The sequence below is a fragment of the Scomber japonicus genome, chromosome 2 (assembly GCF_027409825.1).
Source record: "Scomber japonicus isolate fScoJap1 chromosome 2, fScoJap1.pri, whole genome shotgun sequence".
In the NCBI taxonomy this organism is placed as follows: domain Eukaryota; kingdom Metazoa; phylum Chordata; class Actinopteri; order Scombriformes; family Scombridae; genus Scomber; species Scomber japonicus.
The window spans coordinates 26,304,763-26,323,745 of NC_070579.1; the positions used below are offsets into that span (position 1 = coordinate 26,304,763).

The window sequence follows — 18,983 nt, forward strand, 5'->3', positions numbered from 1 at the left end:
TACCTAGAGTTGGTCGATAACCTTCATTTGGTACAACAGTCCAGCAGATACACAGTTTGATATGAACTCATAAATAATGAGACGAGATACCCAAGGACACACATGTGCATGCACATACAGATCAGATCTTGTCTTTGCTAAACAGCACTGCTCTTCTTGTGTTTAATGAAGCAGAGTGCTGACACATAATGATGCATCACACGGGGTTGCTAACAGATTTCTGCTATTGATTGATTCAACACTGACTAAATTAAATGTGGTTGTTTGATTTGGTTATGAAAATTGAAGAGACATGAGTTGTATCAACATACAAGAGCAGATTGCTGAGTTTGGAGAAGAAACAGAAACTCTGTGACCTGCAGAGCCATAATCACTAAAATTATGCAATACCAGGCCACACAATTTGTTGATTACTGTGTGTCCTTCATGGGTGGCTTCAACTAAGCAGATAGGCTACATTATTTGAATGAAATATACATCATGTCACTGACTGTCGCTCAGACACTCATTCTTTTTATTTGACTATTTAAATGATGGATGTTTTTAATGGTCTTGAATTTGATATCATTTAATTTCAGGGAAAAACAGATGTGGTTCATCTAACCCAATTTCATTTGCAAATATTTGTGTTTTCACACAAGAATGATCTAGACGGTTTGGCTGCTCTACTGGTCAGTGAACTTACGGGAACTAGTAATAGTTTGAGAAACAGCAAGCAAGTAAGTAAATGTGAACACATATCTCCATTGTTACCCAGCCAAAGCAAACACCCGCAGTAGTAGGCTACATGTAAGAAAAGAACAGAATTAAAGGCATAATCATAACTACAACTAACTATCTTTAAGAACAATTTGAAGATCATAATTGGCCACATGATCAGACAAGCATTGAGAGCTTAAATGGTTTTCCATACATTATTGATCCAGAGGGATATGAATCTGCTTGTGTTGAAAAGATTACAGTTTTGAAAAATTAAGACGCAACAGTGCCAATGGACATTTCTTAGATGGTAAGTGCACTTTTTAATATCACTAAGAGCATCATAAAGTTAGCAAAAGCAAATCAACATCATGTGTGGTGTGATTGTAGCCAGGAAATCAGCACCTTTGGCACCTATCACCTATCAATCAATCTCAATCAATCTTCTAAACCGAACTCTTCAGGTTTTAATTTTAAAGAGACCCAACATTCCCACATGGGCAACAGTGGCAAGAAAAAACTGCCTTTTAACAGGAAGAAACCTCAGGCAGAACCCGATTCAGAGTGGGCGGCTATCTGCCTCGACCGGTTGAGGTTGAGAGGAGAGAAAGGAAGGATAGAGGAGAGAAGCACAATGAAAATCAACAATGAAGCTAGAAGGTCCGGGACTGGAATCTGTCATCCGGACGTCTACAGGTCCAGATTACCTGTGAGACCAGAAAGCACAGACAACTCCGGGGAAGAAGTTTAGGTTATTGAATGCAATTAATAGAACATGAATGTTAATGGATATAGATGGATGGATAGAGAGAGAGAGAGGGAGGAGGAGAGAGGAGCTCAGTGCATCATGGGAGTCCCACGGCAGTCTAAGCCTATAGCAGCATAAGCTAAGAGCTCTAAGAGCCCTAACGATAAGCTTTATCAAAAAGGAAAGTTTTAAGCCTACTCTACTCTACCTATGTATCTTATTAAGTAGCTGCAGTATCTCGCCACCTGTTATCCTTTTAAGTTATGTTGGATTTACACGATTGACACAATACTGGAACTGGACTGATAATGTTTTGGGAGTCGTCACATAGGGGTCAAGGGGAAAATTAGCAGAAAACGTAAAAGAACAGCTCATATTCACTCATAGCATACAAATAGGTGAGGCTGCTTATTCAAACAGACTGCATAAGAACATTAAGAAATACATATCCCATGTTTTCTCTTTATTAAGAAAAAATGCCACTTGCAGTAAAGATGCCCATGTGCAATGCTCTATTTTTCCACAAGATGACATCCCAAACTCAAATTCCTCCACTGGGACTAGGGGCCTCCTCCCTCCACAGTGGGTCCTATTGCATGACATCAGCCAGAGTGAGAAGGAGGAAATGAAGCGGAGCAGAGTCAAGTTACACAAAGATACACAGACCAGGAAGTTTGTCTCCAAAATAATATTGGAATATTGGCAAAAGAGCCTTTTGACTAATCTAACCAGCCAAAAAAGGGACTTTTAAATAAAAGAAACACATTGACTTTTTTCAACAGGGTGCTCCACAGGTTTGAGACTGTGATGATATGCTATAAAATATAATAATTTGCTCAATGAAAAGTTTGATTGTATATCCATGGCAGACTTCTGACATTATATTTTTCTTTTTCTCATTGATATTTTAAAAGCAGGCACAACAGCAACAGTTATAAACCACAACAGCTACAGTTTTGCTTCTGATCTGAAGGTTTTAGCAGCTCTAGCAGGAGCTGAACTATTCTGGGTAGGGAATATATTCTAAAACCGTGGTTCGCAACTGTTTTGGTGTCAACGACCCCCAAATTGAAACACATGAGGCCGTGCACCCATGTTTGATCGTCTCAGGGGTCTCTATCTGATAAGATTTAAGGATTCCATAGCTGTAGATTGGCAGATTGACAGTGAGTAATGTGAAACCTATAAAAAGAATCATTCTTATACATCCTCTGATTGGGCTAACTCTTTGTCAATGAAATAATAATGAAATTAAAATACTCTGGGGAACCCCTTCGAACACCCTCAAGGATTTTGGAGGGCCTTGGACCATAGGTTGACAACCACTGGCCTAGAATATTTTGTATGCAACAGGAGAAGACTGAAGGATCTTTTAGATGACGTAAAAGGTCAGTGGGTTGCTTTCATGCACTGTTTGACAACAGGGGCATTGTGAACCCCTCTGTGACTGAGATTAAAGGCTCTACAGATGCAGGACTACATAGATCAGACCAGGGTTGTTTTTATTGGAGTTGGAAGATATTAAAACAGTATATTCCCGGTGGCCAGTTTATTATGTACACCTCACTAGAACTAATGCAGTCTACTACAACAGCCCTGCAATAAATCCTACCACCATGACAGTTGTTTAATTTTTTATGAAACTTTTAGAAAAGTGTTGATTCAATTGTATCATCACTGTCACTTATAATCGCTATAATCGGTGGTGCTGTTTAACTGTACTGTGTTACACTTAGAGATGTTTGTAATCTTTAGTCTAACCTCATTTATATAAATGACACTCAACACAGCTTTGCAAAAATTCTGAACCTAATAACTTTCATAAATGTAGGATTAATAGCAGGACTGTTGTATAAGACTGCTTTCGTTTTAAGTAGGTGTTACTATAATAAACTGGCACCTCATGTAGATTTATATAATAACAGCAGTGTGGTATAACCTGTGGACCGGTTATTTACTAATTTCTCTAAGAAAACTGCTAATAAATGCTCCTTGTGCAGAGTGCACAGTTAATGTTCCAGGGCACAAACTGTACACTAATTCATGCATGAAAATATTAACAGTATTTTGACTGACATTATCTTTTAAGAGGAAAATGATTCTTATACACCTTTCAATAAAAGATTTTTTGGAGAAAAAAACAACAACTTCTAACCTGTTGATCATGGTGAAGGCAGAGATGAGTGAGTGCTTTTGTGTCCTCTAAAATGCAGATGACATGCCATTTTCCATTAGACAATGAATTGCAACTCATGATAGATAGATAAAGATATTTCTAAAATTGTAGGAAAAATTACAATGTGAGACAGTTATTGCAGTGCTCCATGACTATATAGTGATGTTATTGTTGTAAAGCCTGAAGGCTGCAGGTACACAGATCCTCCTGAACCGCTCTTTCTTATAGCACACTTGAAGGACATTTTCTCTGTGTTCACCAAAAACCTGAGTTTAAAGTGTAAGTTTAAAGGGTTTGTGATATCATGAATAGTTTTGAGCCAATCATAGTCCAATTTTCAACTTTCACAAATGTGATGTGGAAATCTGAAGCAGTGCTCATACACTGAGAATGTACTTTACAGTAAAGGACGAGACATCTTGAGTGCAGCAGTTAAACTTTTGAAATAAACTATTGAATTCAACTAATGAACTATAGCCTATGCATAGACCTATTTATAAAATTTGGATTTTTCACTAAGGGAGAAAGAGCAGATGTCAATTTAAGGATTCTAAGATAACTGTTTTTTTTGTGGAAAACCCCATATCATTCAAAAGTATTTTATCTAAATCTTAAAACGTGCGAAATCTTTAAACTCAGGTTTTCAATGAGCACAGAGAAACCTTTTATTTTCAGCAGGTGAATATACAAACAGACGGAAAGATGGTTTATATGAAAGGGAAAATATTTTTACTTCGAAGATAAGCACCGGATGTAGTATTTGGTCACTGAGGCTGGCTTACCGGCGTGCAGAGCTGTCAGTGGAGCAGCCCAGTGGTATCGACAGGCAGGGGAAGCCCTCAGACAGTAAGTACAGTGTCTCCGCACTGAGCGCTGCGCGTCTGAAGGGACTGACAAAACACTTCTACCCAGACAGAGAAAAGCTGCAACCTTCGTTTTTCCAGGGAGGACATGGCTGATCAGAGTACAAGCGAATCGTCCTCCGAGGACGTATTGAACAGGTTCGCTCGTAAAGGTGCTTTGAGGCAAAAAAACGTCCACGAAATCAAGGACCACAAATTCATAGCCAGGTTCTTCAAGCAGCCGACTTTCTGCAGCCACTGCACCGACTTCATCTGGTAAGTGTAGCCGTCGTCTCCTACCTCCACCTCCTCTGATCTGCCTGCTGCCTGTTGCATGCTGGATAAACTTCTGCCGACTCCACTCGATGATGTAGCACAAGTTCAGGTTACAACTTTCCCTTCTTAATCCTACAATCTGTGTACTCCTGGAAAAGTTTTAGCTTCTGTAGTAATCTGACTGAAGGGTCATAAAGTCTTCGGTATTACTCAACTTGATTGTACTCCAGGGATCCAATTTTGTGGAGATTTCGCCCAAGCAGTCCCATATGGGAGGAGTTGCTGCTGTTTATGTTAGTTTGGCATTTGGTCTTCCTTCCTTCCTATGTGGGAAAACAATAGAGGAGTGAGTGACACTTTTAGGGTGCTGATTTTATATGCATTCTCTTCTCTACTTTGAAAATTCCTCAGTGAGTGAAAGTGAAATGTGGGACTTTGTGGCCCCTGCAAGCACCAGGCCTCCCTTAGAGAACATCTAAAGCAGTGCACTAACAGAAATAAGCACATTTCTACCACAGTGGCACTTGTATCCGTCCTGACAGGTGACTAAACAACAACTGTTCCATGCTGTTTTTCTTGTTCTTTATCCTGATGAACACATTGCTGCTGTACAGTTCTTAAGCTTGGACCTTGTTGTAGGCTTTCGATGAGTAATAGGTTCCCTTTCCTGGCACATAGTAGAGCTATTGAAACTTCCCACCAAAAAGCTACTGGGAAGAACAATTGAAGTATTTATTGCTTATTTAATGTCTATACACTATGTTGGTTTGTTTTGAGGGAGTTTACTGGCAATGTGAGAGCATATGGAAAAGCTCTTCACCTACGCTATAGACGGGAAAATATGTGCTTGCTTGGTGTTAAGTATGCCCACAGAGTTGCAGAGACATTGAATGTTGCCTTTATACTGCTTTTTTCCCCATAAGTAGCTCATGGGAAGAAAATATACACTATATGGAAAGTGTGACATTAGATCTCTTTCTGCTCTTTTTTCCCCTTTCTCTTCCTGTCTGTAATGTAATGATCAGAGGTTGGTATTTCAAAGTGCAAAAGTCATTGAATATGTTTAAAGTAACCTTTCAGACTACAGTTTGAAAGGTACAGTTTTGTTATTTTGTTGTTTTTTTTTCTAGTGAGATATCAATTGAACTAAACACAACTGTATATAAACTGTGAGAGGAGTAAACATGCAGGCAGTTTGGTAGAGTTGCACCCATGTTTGCAGTCCTTTACTGCAGAAAGTGGGTGGGTGATCTCAGGCCCTTTATTGCCAGCGGCTCATATCCTTAACAGTTTTATAGCATGACCAGTTCCCTACCAAGCACCACTCTTTAGCAATGCCCAAAGACCTTGTTCAGACTGCCAGCACACATCAACTGTTTTCACATATCTAGATTGATTTTAGAAAGTCTGGACAGCAAAAAAAAACCAACACATTTTCCAGATTGGACCCGAGCCACAGATGACCAGATTTTCAGGGTCTCTTGTTGTGTCGCTCACAATGCAACACACAGCAACCATGTCAAACCCAGACTGACGGGAGTGCGTCACAGTGGCTGAGCAGAAGCATGAGTGCAGCATAAAACATGGCATTGTACACCAGCCTCTTCCATTACTGAGTTTGTCTGTGTGATTGTTTGGAGGGTGAGATGATGGATCACCATTTGTCTTGCTTCCGTGTTGGAAAGCCAAGTCACCAAAGTACATAGTTACCGACGCCTGTGTCTTTACTACAGCAGCCCATGCAGATAGGTTGATGATGCCCGGACACACAAATCCAATATGACCACTTGCAAATAACAGTGCGGACAAGCTTGTCTTAAAGATCTGATTTGAGAAGCAAATCTGATTTGCCTGCAGTCTGAACAAAGCCTTAAACACAAGTATGACATGGTCTGAAAGTTAAAGGCAACAGCCTGTTGCTCTGGAATATAAATGAAAGAAGAAGGCCCCTTAAAAGATTGTTTTTAATTTTCAGCATTTATCTCACGGTTTTTGTTGAGATCTTTTAGAGTTGCTGCAATGAAAAATGCAGTTAACCTTTTGTGACATAATTCCAAAACCAGATGTTCAACTGCTTCCCACAAAATTTTGGACAGACATATGCTCCCAGTTAGATACATAAGTATTAGTCAGGTTGGCTACTGACGTCGGTCGACAAATTTCAATGTCTCACAGCTGTTTAACCGCTTCATCCCAAAAGTGTTGCACAGGGTTGAAGTCAGGACTCTGTGAAGGCCAGTTAAGTTCCTCCACACCAACATAAACCATTTCTTCACTTGACCTCACTTTGTGTACGGGGACACTATCATGTTTAAACAGGAAAGGGCCTTCCCCAGACTGTTGCCACAAAGTTGTAAGCACACTGTTGAGAGCCTGACAATGCTCTTGTTCAATGGTGGTCTACATTATGCAACACTCTGTCTCTTGAATGAATGAGTGTTTGCATGAATCAATGGATTTATTGTGTGCGTACATGTGTGTATGAGAGAGAGACATGAAATATCAACAACCAGCTAATTCAGCTTTATTTGTTTTCACAGGGGATTCGGAAAACAAGGATTCCAGTGCCAAGGTAAAACAACTCATCACATCTCACTGAAATTTTATGAGACCCGTGTGTTTTGGTGTGTGACATATACTGGTTGTTAATGCTGTAGTTTCTGCTTTAATGCTTTATTGTAGTATCTATCACATGAACACGTCACATTTAGCGTTAATCATTATTTTTGCCTCTCCTGTTCGCTGCTCTTCTGCTTTATTTTATTTGTACAGCTGACACAAGGGAAGAATGTTTTATAACCAGATAACTGATTGCTCTGTGAGCATATCTCTGCCTGTTTATATTAACTGCAGTGTTATGAAGATAATCATGGATAAATATAGCAGGCAGCATAGCAAATTCATGAATAATCTGACCACTGCAGGACATATTTAACACATCCAAATGATCAAAACCTTCATTTTCTTGTATCAACACATGATCCGTTTGCTATTTTGCAAGCATGGAAATATTTGCTCACCCACAGTGAGGGCAATGTTACTGTAGCCAGAGCAAATCATATGGCTGGAAGGAAATCATCCTTGAATAACATGTAATGAATAACATTATTTTATTGTACAGCCTAAGAGACAGAAAAGGACAAAGAAAGCACTGAGAGAAGGTAGATTTTTGCTGTTTGTTTCTTTAATCTGTAATCATGAATGAACGCTCTTGATATCTGTGACGCTGCAAGCACTTCCTTTGAGCTTGTTGCATAGCACTTAATTAGATTTCAAATGTAAATGATCACAGTAATATTTGAAGCTTAACATGGCATTAATAAAGCGACTTCTCACAAGTGAAGCTTTCATTTAGGAAAAGCAAGCCTGTCGGTGGAGAACAGATCGGCAAAAAGGGACTAATAGAAGCGTTCTGGCTATTAACTGTGACAGGAGACACTAGTTTAGAGAAGAAGTGACACAGGAAGTGAAATAGAGGAGGAGAGGGAGGGATAGACAAGAGGATATGCTCACGTCAGCCCCCAAATCACTAACATCACTGAAGGTGGATTTCCTATTAACCTGCCAATTTAAGCTTCAGTATGCATCAACTCTCTGAATTCCTCGTCTAATGTGGAAAGCTTTGGGCTTGCCAAGGTCTGACTCTGGCTGCCAGTGGCCAGGTAACAGTACAGAACGCAGATATAGATTCTTGCATGTCGTTGTAGCACTGGTAGTTGATCAAAAGCCAGTCTTCAGTGTCGCCTTCATTAATATCTGTTTTTTGAGTGAATGTAATCCTAATTAGTTAAAACTTAATCAAAATAAGCTTTCATTAAATTAACACAGAAAACACACAATGATATAATACATAAGAAAATATAACGTGCATAGAACATTGTCATTTAAAAGTGCGTTGCAGGCTTTTCTCATTATGTGTGCAGAGCTCATTTACATTTTAGAGACACTGAATTAAAATCAGTACTCACACATTACTTGAAAATTTTCATCACAGGCATTTGCATTTTTACAAAGTGTCATTTCTACTGCAATTTCTGAAAATGATAGTTGCATTGTTATTGTTAATGTGTTGTTTGTGTCCAGTGGTGGCAAGTACATTACTAAGGACATTTACTCAAGTACTTACATACAATTTTGAGATACTTGTACTTTACTTGAGTATTTTCATTTGATGCTACTTTACACTTCCACTCCACTACATTTCAGAGGCAAATATTGTCATTTCTACTCTACTCATTTATTTGACAGCTTTGATGTCTATGAGTTGTTAACAGCTCCACCAAATAGTGAGTTTTCCCTTGAAACATATCACATGCTATAATTTCAATTCATGTTCAAATGATTGTTGCTAATGCTTATGTACTTTTACTTAAGTGGAATTTTTCATGTAGGATTTTACTTGTGATGGAGTATTTTTACACTTCTGTGTTGGTGCTTTCGCCTAAGTAAAGGATCTGAGTACTTCAGTCACTGTTTATGTCATCTGAGGCTGGTGTGCTAAAAGCGTGGAAGGTGTCCCCACAGTAAAATCAAAATGTCGTGAATGACCTGGTGAGAGACATTCTCGGTGGACTTCTTTTCCGGGAACTGTGCGTAGAACAAAACGCAGTGTCTCTCTGATGGAGACTTAAAGATAAACATACTACCACTGCTAGGCGTTTGATCTCAATGATTCAGAGCTTTACTCTTCTTGAGAGTGTCAGAGGCAGTGAGGCATACTGAGGTCTTAACTGAATCACTAGACATCATACTAATAAGTTCAGATGCTTCATAGTATTTGGTGTGTCTGTAAAGGTTTATATCTGGGAAATGTTCACCTATAGGAGCATTTATACACGTTCCCATGTCTACATGTTCCAATTGAGTATGACTGCCAACAATTACCCAACACCCACTCTTCTCTGTGATCTCTTCTCACAGAGGTGAGATGCAGCCTGCTTTCAGCCTTCTAGTATTTGCTTGTACTTGGGTGAAATTGTGCTCAGTAGTGAGTCAGTCCAAGGTGTTGGAGTGTTGACAGCTTAACATGTTTTTTCAAAACCTGACATTATCGTCAGCACGTCCTCCAACCCCCTCCTCTGCTTTCATGGCAAGTTGTCATTTTTCATCCTGGCTCATTGTTACCATCTCAGCTTTTCATACGGGAGATAAAGCGAATGATTAGAAGGACGTCAGAGACAGCAGTAGGGCGTAACAGAGGTCTCAGACACAAATGGTTCTCTGGAGTGTTTCTCCGTCGCCACAGTGGAGACGTCCTGTATGCTCAGACAGAAGAGGATTGAGAAACTGACCACATCCTCTATCATAAATCCCTGCCTGGATGTGTTAAATAAATAATATCTGCCATATCAAGATGAATGTGATTGGTTACGCTGTAGCTATTCAAAGTGAGAAAGGTCCCTACTTTGTGCTTTCTGTTCAGCCGTCAATTATTAAACTTGAGCTCTTATAAAATCAGGGTCAAGTCCTCCAGCAGAGACAGCGAGCCTCTCAGTCACTACTTGAAAATGACAAAGTGATACACTGGAGAGTGGCATTTCTGTAACAAGATTGACATTTACTGCAAGTATCCCTTTTCTAAGAATAGGGTGGACTCCACAGTATTACATCACGTGTAGCTATGGTGTTCAATTTAGCAATTTTTAATTCAGAACTGACAATCATGTCAAAGCTCAATATATGAAAATGCTGGCTAGTTTTTGAGCATATTTTGGGATTCATTATATAAACAAACTACGTTACAGTATTGTCAGCTGTTGTAAGACCTTTAATAATCAGTGTCTCTGAACTTAACAGCACCACATTTATAATCTCAAGCTGATGATTAGAGTTGAATTATTGATTAATCTATTTTGGTAAATGATTCATAATTTTAGGTATTCTTAATTAAGAAGGCTAAATTTCATAGGTTTATCTTCTCAGATATAAATATTTTCTAGCTTCCTTTGTCATCTGTAAGAGTAAAACCTGTGTCTTAAAGCTTTGAACTTGTCTTTGGACAACAACCAGCAATCTGTCAACCACAACTTTTACTGTATTCAGACATTTATCATTCTGTCTGCCTTGATAATGTTACTGTATGATAGAGCATAGGGATATTAATGCTCTGTACTGTATAATGTGAGCATTGTCCATTGAGCAACATATTAAAATATTCAGTTTATTGTGTTTAACATTAATGTTAGTTGGCTCAGGTGAAACCCCCCCCACCCCCAAAACAAATCACTCTCAATATGACACTTGTACGGTGGCCCTGAAGGGCAACAATGTTGTTGTGTTTTTCTTTTTGTTGTTGTCGTTTGCCCTTCAGGGCCACCGTACACTTGCAATGAAATGCTAGAATAAAGTTAATGCTGTGGAAACAAACGAGCCTGTCAGTAACTATCTTTGTAGATGGTATCTACATCGTGAGCGATGTGTCTGTCTACTCCTGGCTGCTTTTCTTGTGGAGTCTTATTTCAAGGCTTTGACCTGCTGCTGTTGTAGAGCAGGGAATCTCAAATCACCATTTAGTTGACATTGTAATACAGCCAGGCAATTTGTACCTGTGTCACTCAGCAGATTTACCTTTCCGACTTTGTTAAGATCACATTGTGTTTGGACATTTTGGAGGCCTGGGTTGAGGTTAAGGTTTCTCATTTGTTTTTCATCTCTTGATGTTCTGATTCAAGGATTAGGCCTGCAATTTAGTTTTCTGACCTGTTCATTCAGCTAAGGTTTTCACAGTGAGCAACAGTCTTGTGTCAGCCAGTGAGCAGTCCTCCTCAAGTGTTAGGAGGTCAAGAGTCTCCTTCAAAGGCACCTGTATAGACAGTTAATGAAGGGAGTGACAGTGTAATACTCATTCTTTACTCATTGTTTCTTCATGTCAGTCCAGGATTTCTGCCAAAAAATGACTTTCCTAACAAGATGTAGTGTTTGGATCATCAGGGGAAAACTCAAATGCAGGACACATACTCAGAGTTGGAATAAATAAAAAAAGGTTTATTGACTGGGCTCTCAGGGAGTGAAGATGGATAGAGGTGAAGATGTGAGCAAGCAAAGGCAGAGTGAAACTGGTGGGCTGGTGAGACAGGGCAGAGAGATGAGCAGGAATATAGGCAGGCATGCAGTGATCCTGTGGCACAGGGATACAAGATTAGTTCAGTGAACAAAACAAGACAAGAAACTTTGAATACACAATTCAAAGTGGCTTGGGATGTGAGACAGGGAGGCACAGGAGATGCAGGAGAAAAGGAGACACCAGAAACATAAAGGATACACTGGAGGTACAGCCATAACTGGGACATGTGGATGGTATCAAGAGGCAATTATTTCCTGCCAAGCTGAAACATGAAACCATTAGTAGAGCATACAGGCCAACAGTATTGATCTTCTTTCAGATTTTATTAACAACAAGCTATTTAGTCCCTGAAACTCTACTAATGCTTACTCTTGTCTCCATTGACAGATGTGAAGCAGGAACTTGTTACTTAGACTCTGAAACTTTTTCATCACAAATTGATGGTAAAGTAAAATTAATTAATGAGTGAATTCCAAATCAATGAAAAAAGTAGTCCCAAAAACTATAATTTCAGAGTATCTGAAGTAAGTTCCCATATTTCAGCAAAGACTAGAAGGGTAAGTGGATGTGAGAAGAGTAAGGAATTAAAGGCATCAAATGAAATTAAAGCTAAACAAATATTTGAAATGGCTTTTATTGTTCATCTTGGTATTCCAGTATAAATGGTATTTCTTTTCCATACACAATAGAGTCCTATGCTGCTTGTAACACATATGGTTTCTGCAATGTTGACACAGGTGATGGATTGGAGCTCACTCAGTACTTTCTTCATGAGGACCTCAGAGTTCCTGTTTGAATTAGATTTATTGGCAGACCGTCAACAACTGAATTTCACCCGAGGCTCTATTTTTTTTCTATTTTATTTATATAATGCTGAATCACAACAGAAGGTATCTCAGGGCACTTTGCACATAGACAAGGTTTAGGCTGTACTTTTAATTTTGCAGAGAATCAACATTCCCCTCATGAGTAAGCATTTGGCGACAGCAGCAATGAAAAACTCCCCTTTCACAGGAAGAAGCCTCAAGCGGAACTGGGCTCTAGGTGGGCGGACATCTGCCTTGACTGGTTGGGTTGAGAGAGAAAGAAGGAGGGGAGAGAGACACACAGAGAAGCAACAATAATAACAATAGACTTACTGTTAATAATACTAGCAGGTGTGGACTTCAGGCAGGACCATGGCACCAAGGGGTCCACAACCACGACCCGAGGAAGCTTGTGATCTATCCTTTGATTCCGAGATGTGAAGCTAATGTGTTTTGCTATTTTGGAGGAACCTGACCTGATGCATTAATGATCTGTTTTAGCCAGCTAAATGCATTGCTACCAAGCCCCCTATAGAAGCAAAACTGTCACAAAAGATAAAACAACCAAGCTTCTTGGTTTCTCTGGTGGTTAGTGGTCCTGTTTGAAGTGGTAGATTGAACTTTGATAGTGTCAGACAAATAAAGATGACTTCAAATATTTTCATTTGCCACCTCCCATTGCTACTCGATGGCTTTGTTAACTTTGAGCAGTTCAGTGTTTGGACAGCCCTCAGAATATCCTTGTGCACATCCGGCACAGTGTCATCCCAATAAGGCCTGTGTTGACAGCCTGTGGAAATGTAAACACCCTGAGTGTCCATAACCCCTGGCCATGTTGGCTGGCACACACATTCTACTTTTACTGCCTATTCTTCTTTAATCTTTCCATGTTCACTGTACTCAAACAGCATGTGCTTCATAATCTGTTTTTTCTGCTCCATTTATACGCAACATCATAAAGATCTATTACAGCTTGGGTACATGTATTTCAGTTGTGTTACTTAGTTGTCCGATTCTGCACATCAGACGGAATTCATTTTCATTTGACTCAATAGTGCTGTATACACAGCCCGCATTTTGCATTTGCATGCATTGCTGTATGCGTGTAGCTACAGTGCAGCTAGCTAAAGTGTGCTCTTATTGCTGCCAAAACACAGGTGAGCACTGTGCCTCAACGCACTCTGTGTGGATATTGTGTTAGAAGTATAGCTGCACAATATTGGAAGAAATGGACATTGCGATATCTTTTTTCCCCTGTGATATATAGTGCAATAAATAATAAAAATAAATAAAAATACAGGAAGTGTCACCTGATACATGCAGAGTGTTATTCATGAACAAATATGCAATTAACAGTCATAATTTTCATCATTTGTATACTTCCTCCATTCCATCCTCTACTAACCTACTTCTACCACACTTGGTTCAACCCTCTGCCACCCCTCCAGAAATCAGTTTGGACTGCTCCAATTTTGGTTTCACATATGCAACATAGACACTGGAGAGAAAACAGGTAGAGAGGTATTTGGGGAAACAATTTTTTAAAATAAACTTTACAGATGGACTTGTGTTTAAACAGTTGTGTTATTTACATGTAATCTCCCATTTATAATGATGTTCAAATTTATGCTTAATCTACATGGTGGTGGATATAAACTGGCCCCCTGGCACAGCTGAAGATGGTAAAACTCTAAAACGAAAGCAACAAACAGATTTATCTATATGCCCACAAGTTGGAATTACAGCTAGATCTGAACACTGCGAGTTTTGTTTTTAGTTTTTTTTACATAAGGGCTCAGACCAGCCCTATGACAGTAACTTTCTAATCTTTAATCTGATAATGGGAACACCCGCATAAAAAAGCTGCCTTGTGTAACTAAACGCCTGCCTCCAGCATCCTGAAAACATTATCTGTGACAGTAGTCGTGTTACATGCATGTTTACAGGAAGGTGACACAGACTCTGCGCCCACAGTGATCAGTTCACTATGTGTTCTGGTGAAGGGGTTCACTTGATCAGCTCATCAAACGACCAAAGCAGGCAGTGCTCATTTTCAGGTTGTGGTTGGAAACTAGTGGGGCCTGCTTTGGTTGGACAGGCTTTTCTTGTAGGATAAGTCAGGGAAAATGAGAACCTTGTGAGTTTTCCTTTTGTATCAAGCAGCAAAACAGTTGTAGCATGATGTTTTTGACTTAATTTGCCTTACTTTATGATGTTGATTCAAATTATATATCGTGCAGGCCTCATTAGAAGCCTGGTTATGATGCTCAAGCTTCAATACCAGTGCAGTGTTGATTATAGTAGAGACACAGACAACCATGGAACTTATCCAGCTGTTGGCCTGTATGCATTATATACTGTATTGCAGGATTCAAAATGTTGGCTAATGACTGCAGATTGTCAAAGACTCTCATGAAAATATAATAACAATCAGGCAGCACTGAAGGCACCGCAGCTCCATTTCTCTTGTGTGGCAGTGATACATTGGTTCCTACTTTTATTTCTCCAGGGGTTTTCGTTGCCTGTAATAAACATGAGTGAGTTTATTACATTTTCAACATAACGTCTCCTGAAATGAACAATGCTGATGTGAGTAATACTTGTACTGTGAATTTACTGGAAAACAGTGTATCTCTACAGTGTCATTAACAATTATGTTTTCAGTAGACCGTATTACATATCACACAAGCAAAACCTCAGTAGTGTCCTCAGTTTCTTCTATCAAACTGAGTGCAATTACATTCATTTAGTGGTGTAGTATTTGTGAGCAGAAAGCTATCAAGCGTTTAAAACCCTCAGTGCCCTTTCAGATTATTGGCATGCTATAAAAGTCATTTTAATGTCAAAATGAAGATGCTCAAGTTCAACAGATGTTTTCATTTGCCAATTCGTGCAAATATATTTTAATTTTGTGTGCTTGCTCATTTATTTCCCCACAGAAATATGGGGAAACAACTTCAAAGAAAAAGGGCAGAGTTTTGGATTGTAATAAGCCCTCAGCCTCAGTGACAGTCCTGCTACATCTGTTGCATGCCTCTGTGCCTTTGTTGCTGTTATTTTTTCTCTGTTGTAAAGCAGTGGTGTAGACTTGAAAAATCACTAATTAATTGCTAACAGTTTTTATGCTAACAGCCAAGTTCTGTTCGTATACTTAAAGCTATTTTTTCTCTTGCCCCGCCTTTCATCTCTGTCTCCACACTTATTTGCTTGTTTCTGGCATTTATTGGGCTCAGAGCCAGAAAACTGCCCTGTCTCCTCTGCCCTGGCTGGCTGGCTATGGGGTTGCTCCACACTCTCACATACTCAGTCCCTTCACCGCAAGCTGGTTAAACTGAAGAAAATAAGCAGTCATCTTTTTTTTTCTTTTTTTCTTTTTCACTGGAGTTTCCTCTTAACATTGCTTTGTGGGTTAAGATGTTTCAACTGCTTGATGCTTGAAACTTTTTTGGCCATGACATCAAGATGCAGTATTTGGAGATGGTTTGAATGGAGCAGAGCAGAGAAGAGCCATCATGGCGTCTGTGTGTGTGTGTGTGTGTGTGTGTGTGTGTGAGAGAGAGAGCGAGAGAGAGAGAGTGTGTATGTTTATGAGACAGAGAAGGAAGGGGGCAGAGGGTCATATAGGCTATAATTAGAGGTTCTCCTTGGTCCCCTTAAGAGATACACTGCTATGCATAGCGGCTGTTCTGTTTATAGGAAGGCACTTGTTCCTTCTTTTTAGATGGCCACTGTGTGATTGTCTTGGGACACACATGTTAGTGTTCTGCAAATGCTAGCAATTTGGTGACATCTTCATTCAAGTCACGCTCATTGTGGTCACTTTTTCATTTTTCCCTCAAATAACCACTCGTACAGAAACTACTTGGATGATACAGTATAAAAGGAAGTTAGGTTACAGCCTGACATTTTGAAACTTTTGCAACTTTTATACTGTTGTTTTGAATTTAAGCTAAAGCCATGTCAAATACCAATTTTTCTGCAATATTTAAAAGATATGTTCCATTATTTCTCTTTGTTACAGATATTTGAACACAGCATATACTGTATGGACTCTGCTACCCTGCTCATAGCCACTAGCCACTGGTCTCTGATCCAGTTCAGTCAGTTAAAAAGAAAGAAAAAGGTGGGGGGTGTGGGACAGTAAGCTGATACAGTAACATTGCAGAAACAAGTGAAAGACAATGCGCTGCCTGTGAGCAAAGTGTGCATGCAAAACATGCAATTAACAATTAATGCAAAATATGTCGTGACTTTTCTTTCTAATCTCTAATTTCACATCATTTGATGAATTTCAGAACTTAGAGTTACCTTGAATAAATTTACATATTGATCAAAGCCATGTAAATTCAACCAACAATATCACTGTACTAAGTATGGTGCAGTCTTTTCCCTCATTACAATTGAACAAATCTGTCGGGCTTATTGAGAGAGGCCTGTGCATTTTAAAAACTGAATTCATTGCTACTATGATTGACACCTTTACATTGTGCACTATGAGGACCATGACCTGCAACACTCCCCGGTGCCTGTAAAGAGACACAGGGAGAGCTATAGACTTTCAGACAGTGACCATAATAACTAGTGCTGCTCCAGTGAATCACCAGCAGTAAAACCGCACAGTCATAAAGTCTTTCCAGCTGTAGAAGGCACACCACTACATTCATTTTCATCATAGTAAACGTTAGCTTATGGCTAATATATAAATATGAAATGATCTTAGGAAGAGGTTTGCACCTTTTGTGCGTTGGTAAAAAAGCTTAATAAGCCCATGCAAATCAAGAGTCTTTTTGGATAAGGCCAAATGTAGAAAATGTTGATTATCCGTCCTTGTTCAGACTTTGTTGAGTTGAGACTAAATTACTGCCTTCCATTTTTTTGTTTTTTTGAGCTGCCACCACTGACATCAATAAAAATAGAGAAGATTACAGTTATTGTTATATCACACCTTATTGGTTGCTATAGTCTTGGGAATGCTGTGTTCTGTGACCCAGTGCTACTGAATGAATCCTCTCTATTAATGTAAATCTGCGTCAGTGGATTATGGGCTCTGATTTGCAGAAGTGTGTGATTGTGTGTATTGCTTTCAATCAACCTCAATGTATTCTGTAATGCTTTGATACAGATTGATATCAGCTTTACAAATTTTATGTGTTTTGATAAAACTGAACAGACAGATTGAATGCTCAAATTTGATTGCAAATCAATTAGAAAAGCTAATAATAATAATAATAATAATAATGATAATAAGGATAATAATAATAAAAGCCTTTAAGTTACAGCTAGAGAAACAGTGTTGCCAAAGTAAACTGTATGACCAGTTTGGATTTCCCTGAAAGCCTCTCGCCTCTCTATCTGTTTCTCGATAATCAATTCAGACCGGCTGCATTAAGATTAGACTAATCCATCATGGCGGTCTGCATTATTTATCACCTGAATTTACATTATGCATTTGGGGGGAAATGCCATGTTGTGTTCAAAATGTGCCTCATAGCACTAATGTATTGTGGTACTGAATAAGGTGTAATGCTGCTGTTTGTCATATTTGTCAGCCAAAAGGGGCTACGTTAGCATATGTAAACCCTGGTGCTTGAACAGAATGAACGTTCATTATGAATATGCCATTCAAATGCATGTGACAAAATGCTAGTGACAGTGTTTTAAATGGGGTTGTAGTGTTTGTTGCTCACATGCCGCAGAGTTTCTCTCTGCTTGTGAACATGTATTAGATTAATTTCTGGGCTTCTATGGAGACCTGGACGACATATTGATGCAAATCTGCTTGTCTCCTCCTGACACAGGACGACTCCTGCATGGAGGGAAATACATCCTCTGACACTTCCATGCCATGAGATAATAGAGCCCCGTTCAGTTCCTGATTCCATGCTGTCATCATGTAGCCCAGATCTGTTTCACAGTTTGATAAGGGGATTTGAGTGCAGGAAGGGGACTGACTAAGCAGTCCCAGGTGGGATGACATCCATGTTCCTGCTGTCATGCCATGTTAGAATTTGTATGGTAAGAGTTTTGTGTCAGTGTTATATTGGAAGACCGAAACAGCAAATCATCACAGGTCTGTGTACACAGCCAACAACACATCTGAGCTTCTGCATGTGATCTTGCATTGTTGCTCAAATTTGACTGTACTGTCCTTATACATCCCTATACTGTTGATCACACTGTACTGTTGATCAGGTTGGAAACTTGGGCAGGACTCAACGGAACAGTCCTAGACTAGTTTAGGTCCTACTTGGAAGAATGGAGTTATTTTGGACCATTAGGACCAAGTTATGAAACTGATTGAGTGGCTATGGCGTGGAATCCCTCAGGGGTCAGTTCTTGGGAAGGCTGTGCAATTGTGAGAACATAAATACCA

The 18,983-nt window shown here is 39.4% G+C and overlaps 1 protein-coding gene across 1 annotated transcript in view; it reads left to right on the top strand.

The window, feature by feature from the left end:
* The first annotated feature begins 4,277 nt into the window (after nt 1–4,277).
* LOC128372880 (protein kinase C alpha type-like) overlaps nt 4,278–18,983 on the top strand; it is a 156,589-nt gene continuing 141,883 nt past the window's right edge. The window contains exons 1-2 of the mRNA XM_053333081.1: nt 4,278–4,741; nt 7,282–7,313. Of these exons, the coding sequence (XP_053189056.1) occupies nt 4,575–4,741; nt 7,282–7,313 (199 nt within the window). The 5' untranslated portion in view covers nt 4,278–4,574. The remainder of the gene's footprint in view (nt 4,742–7,281; nt 7,314–18,983) is intronic.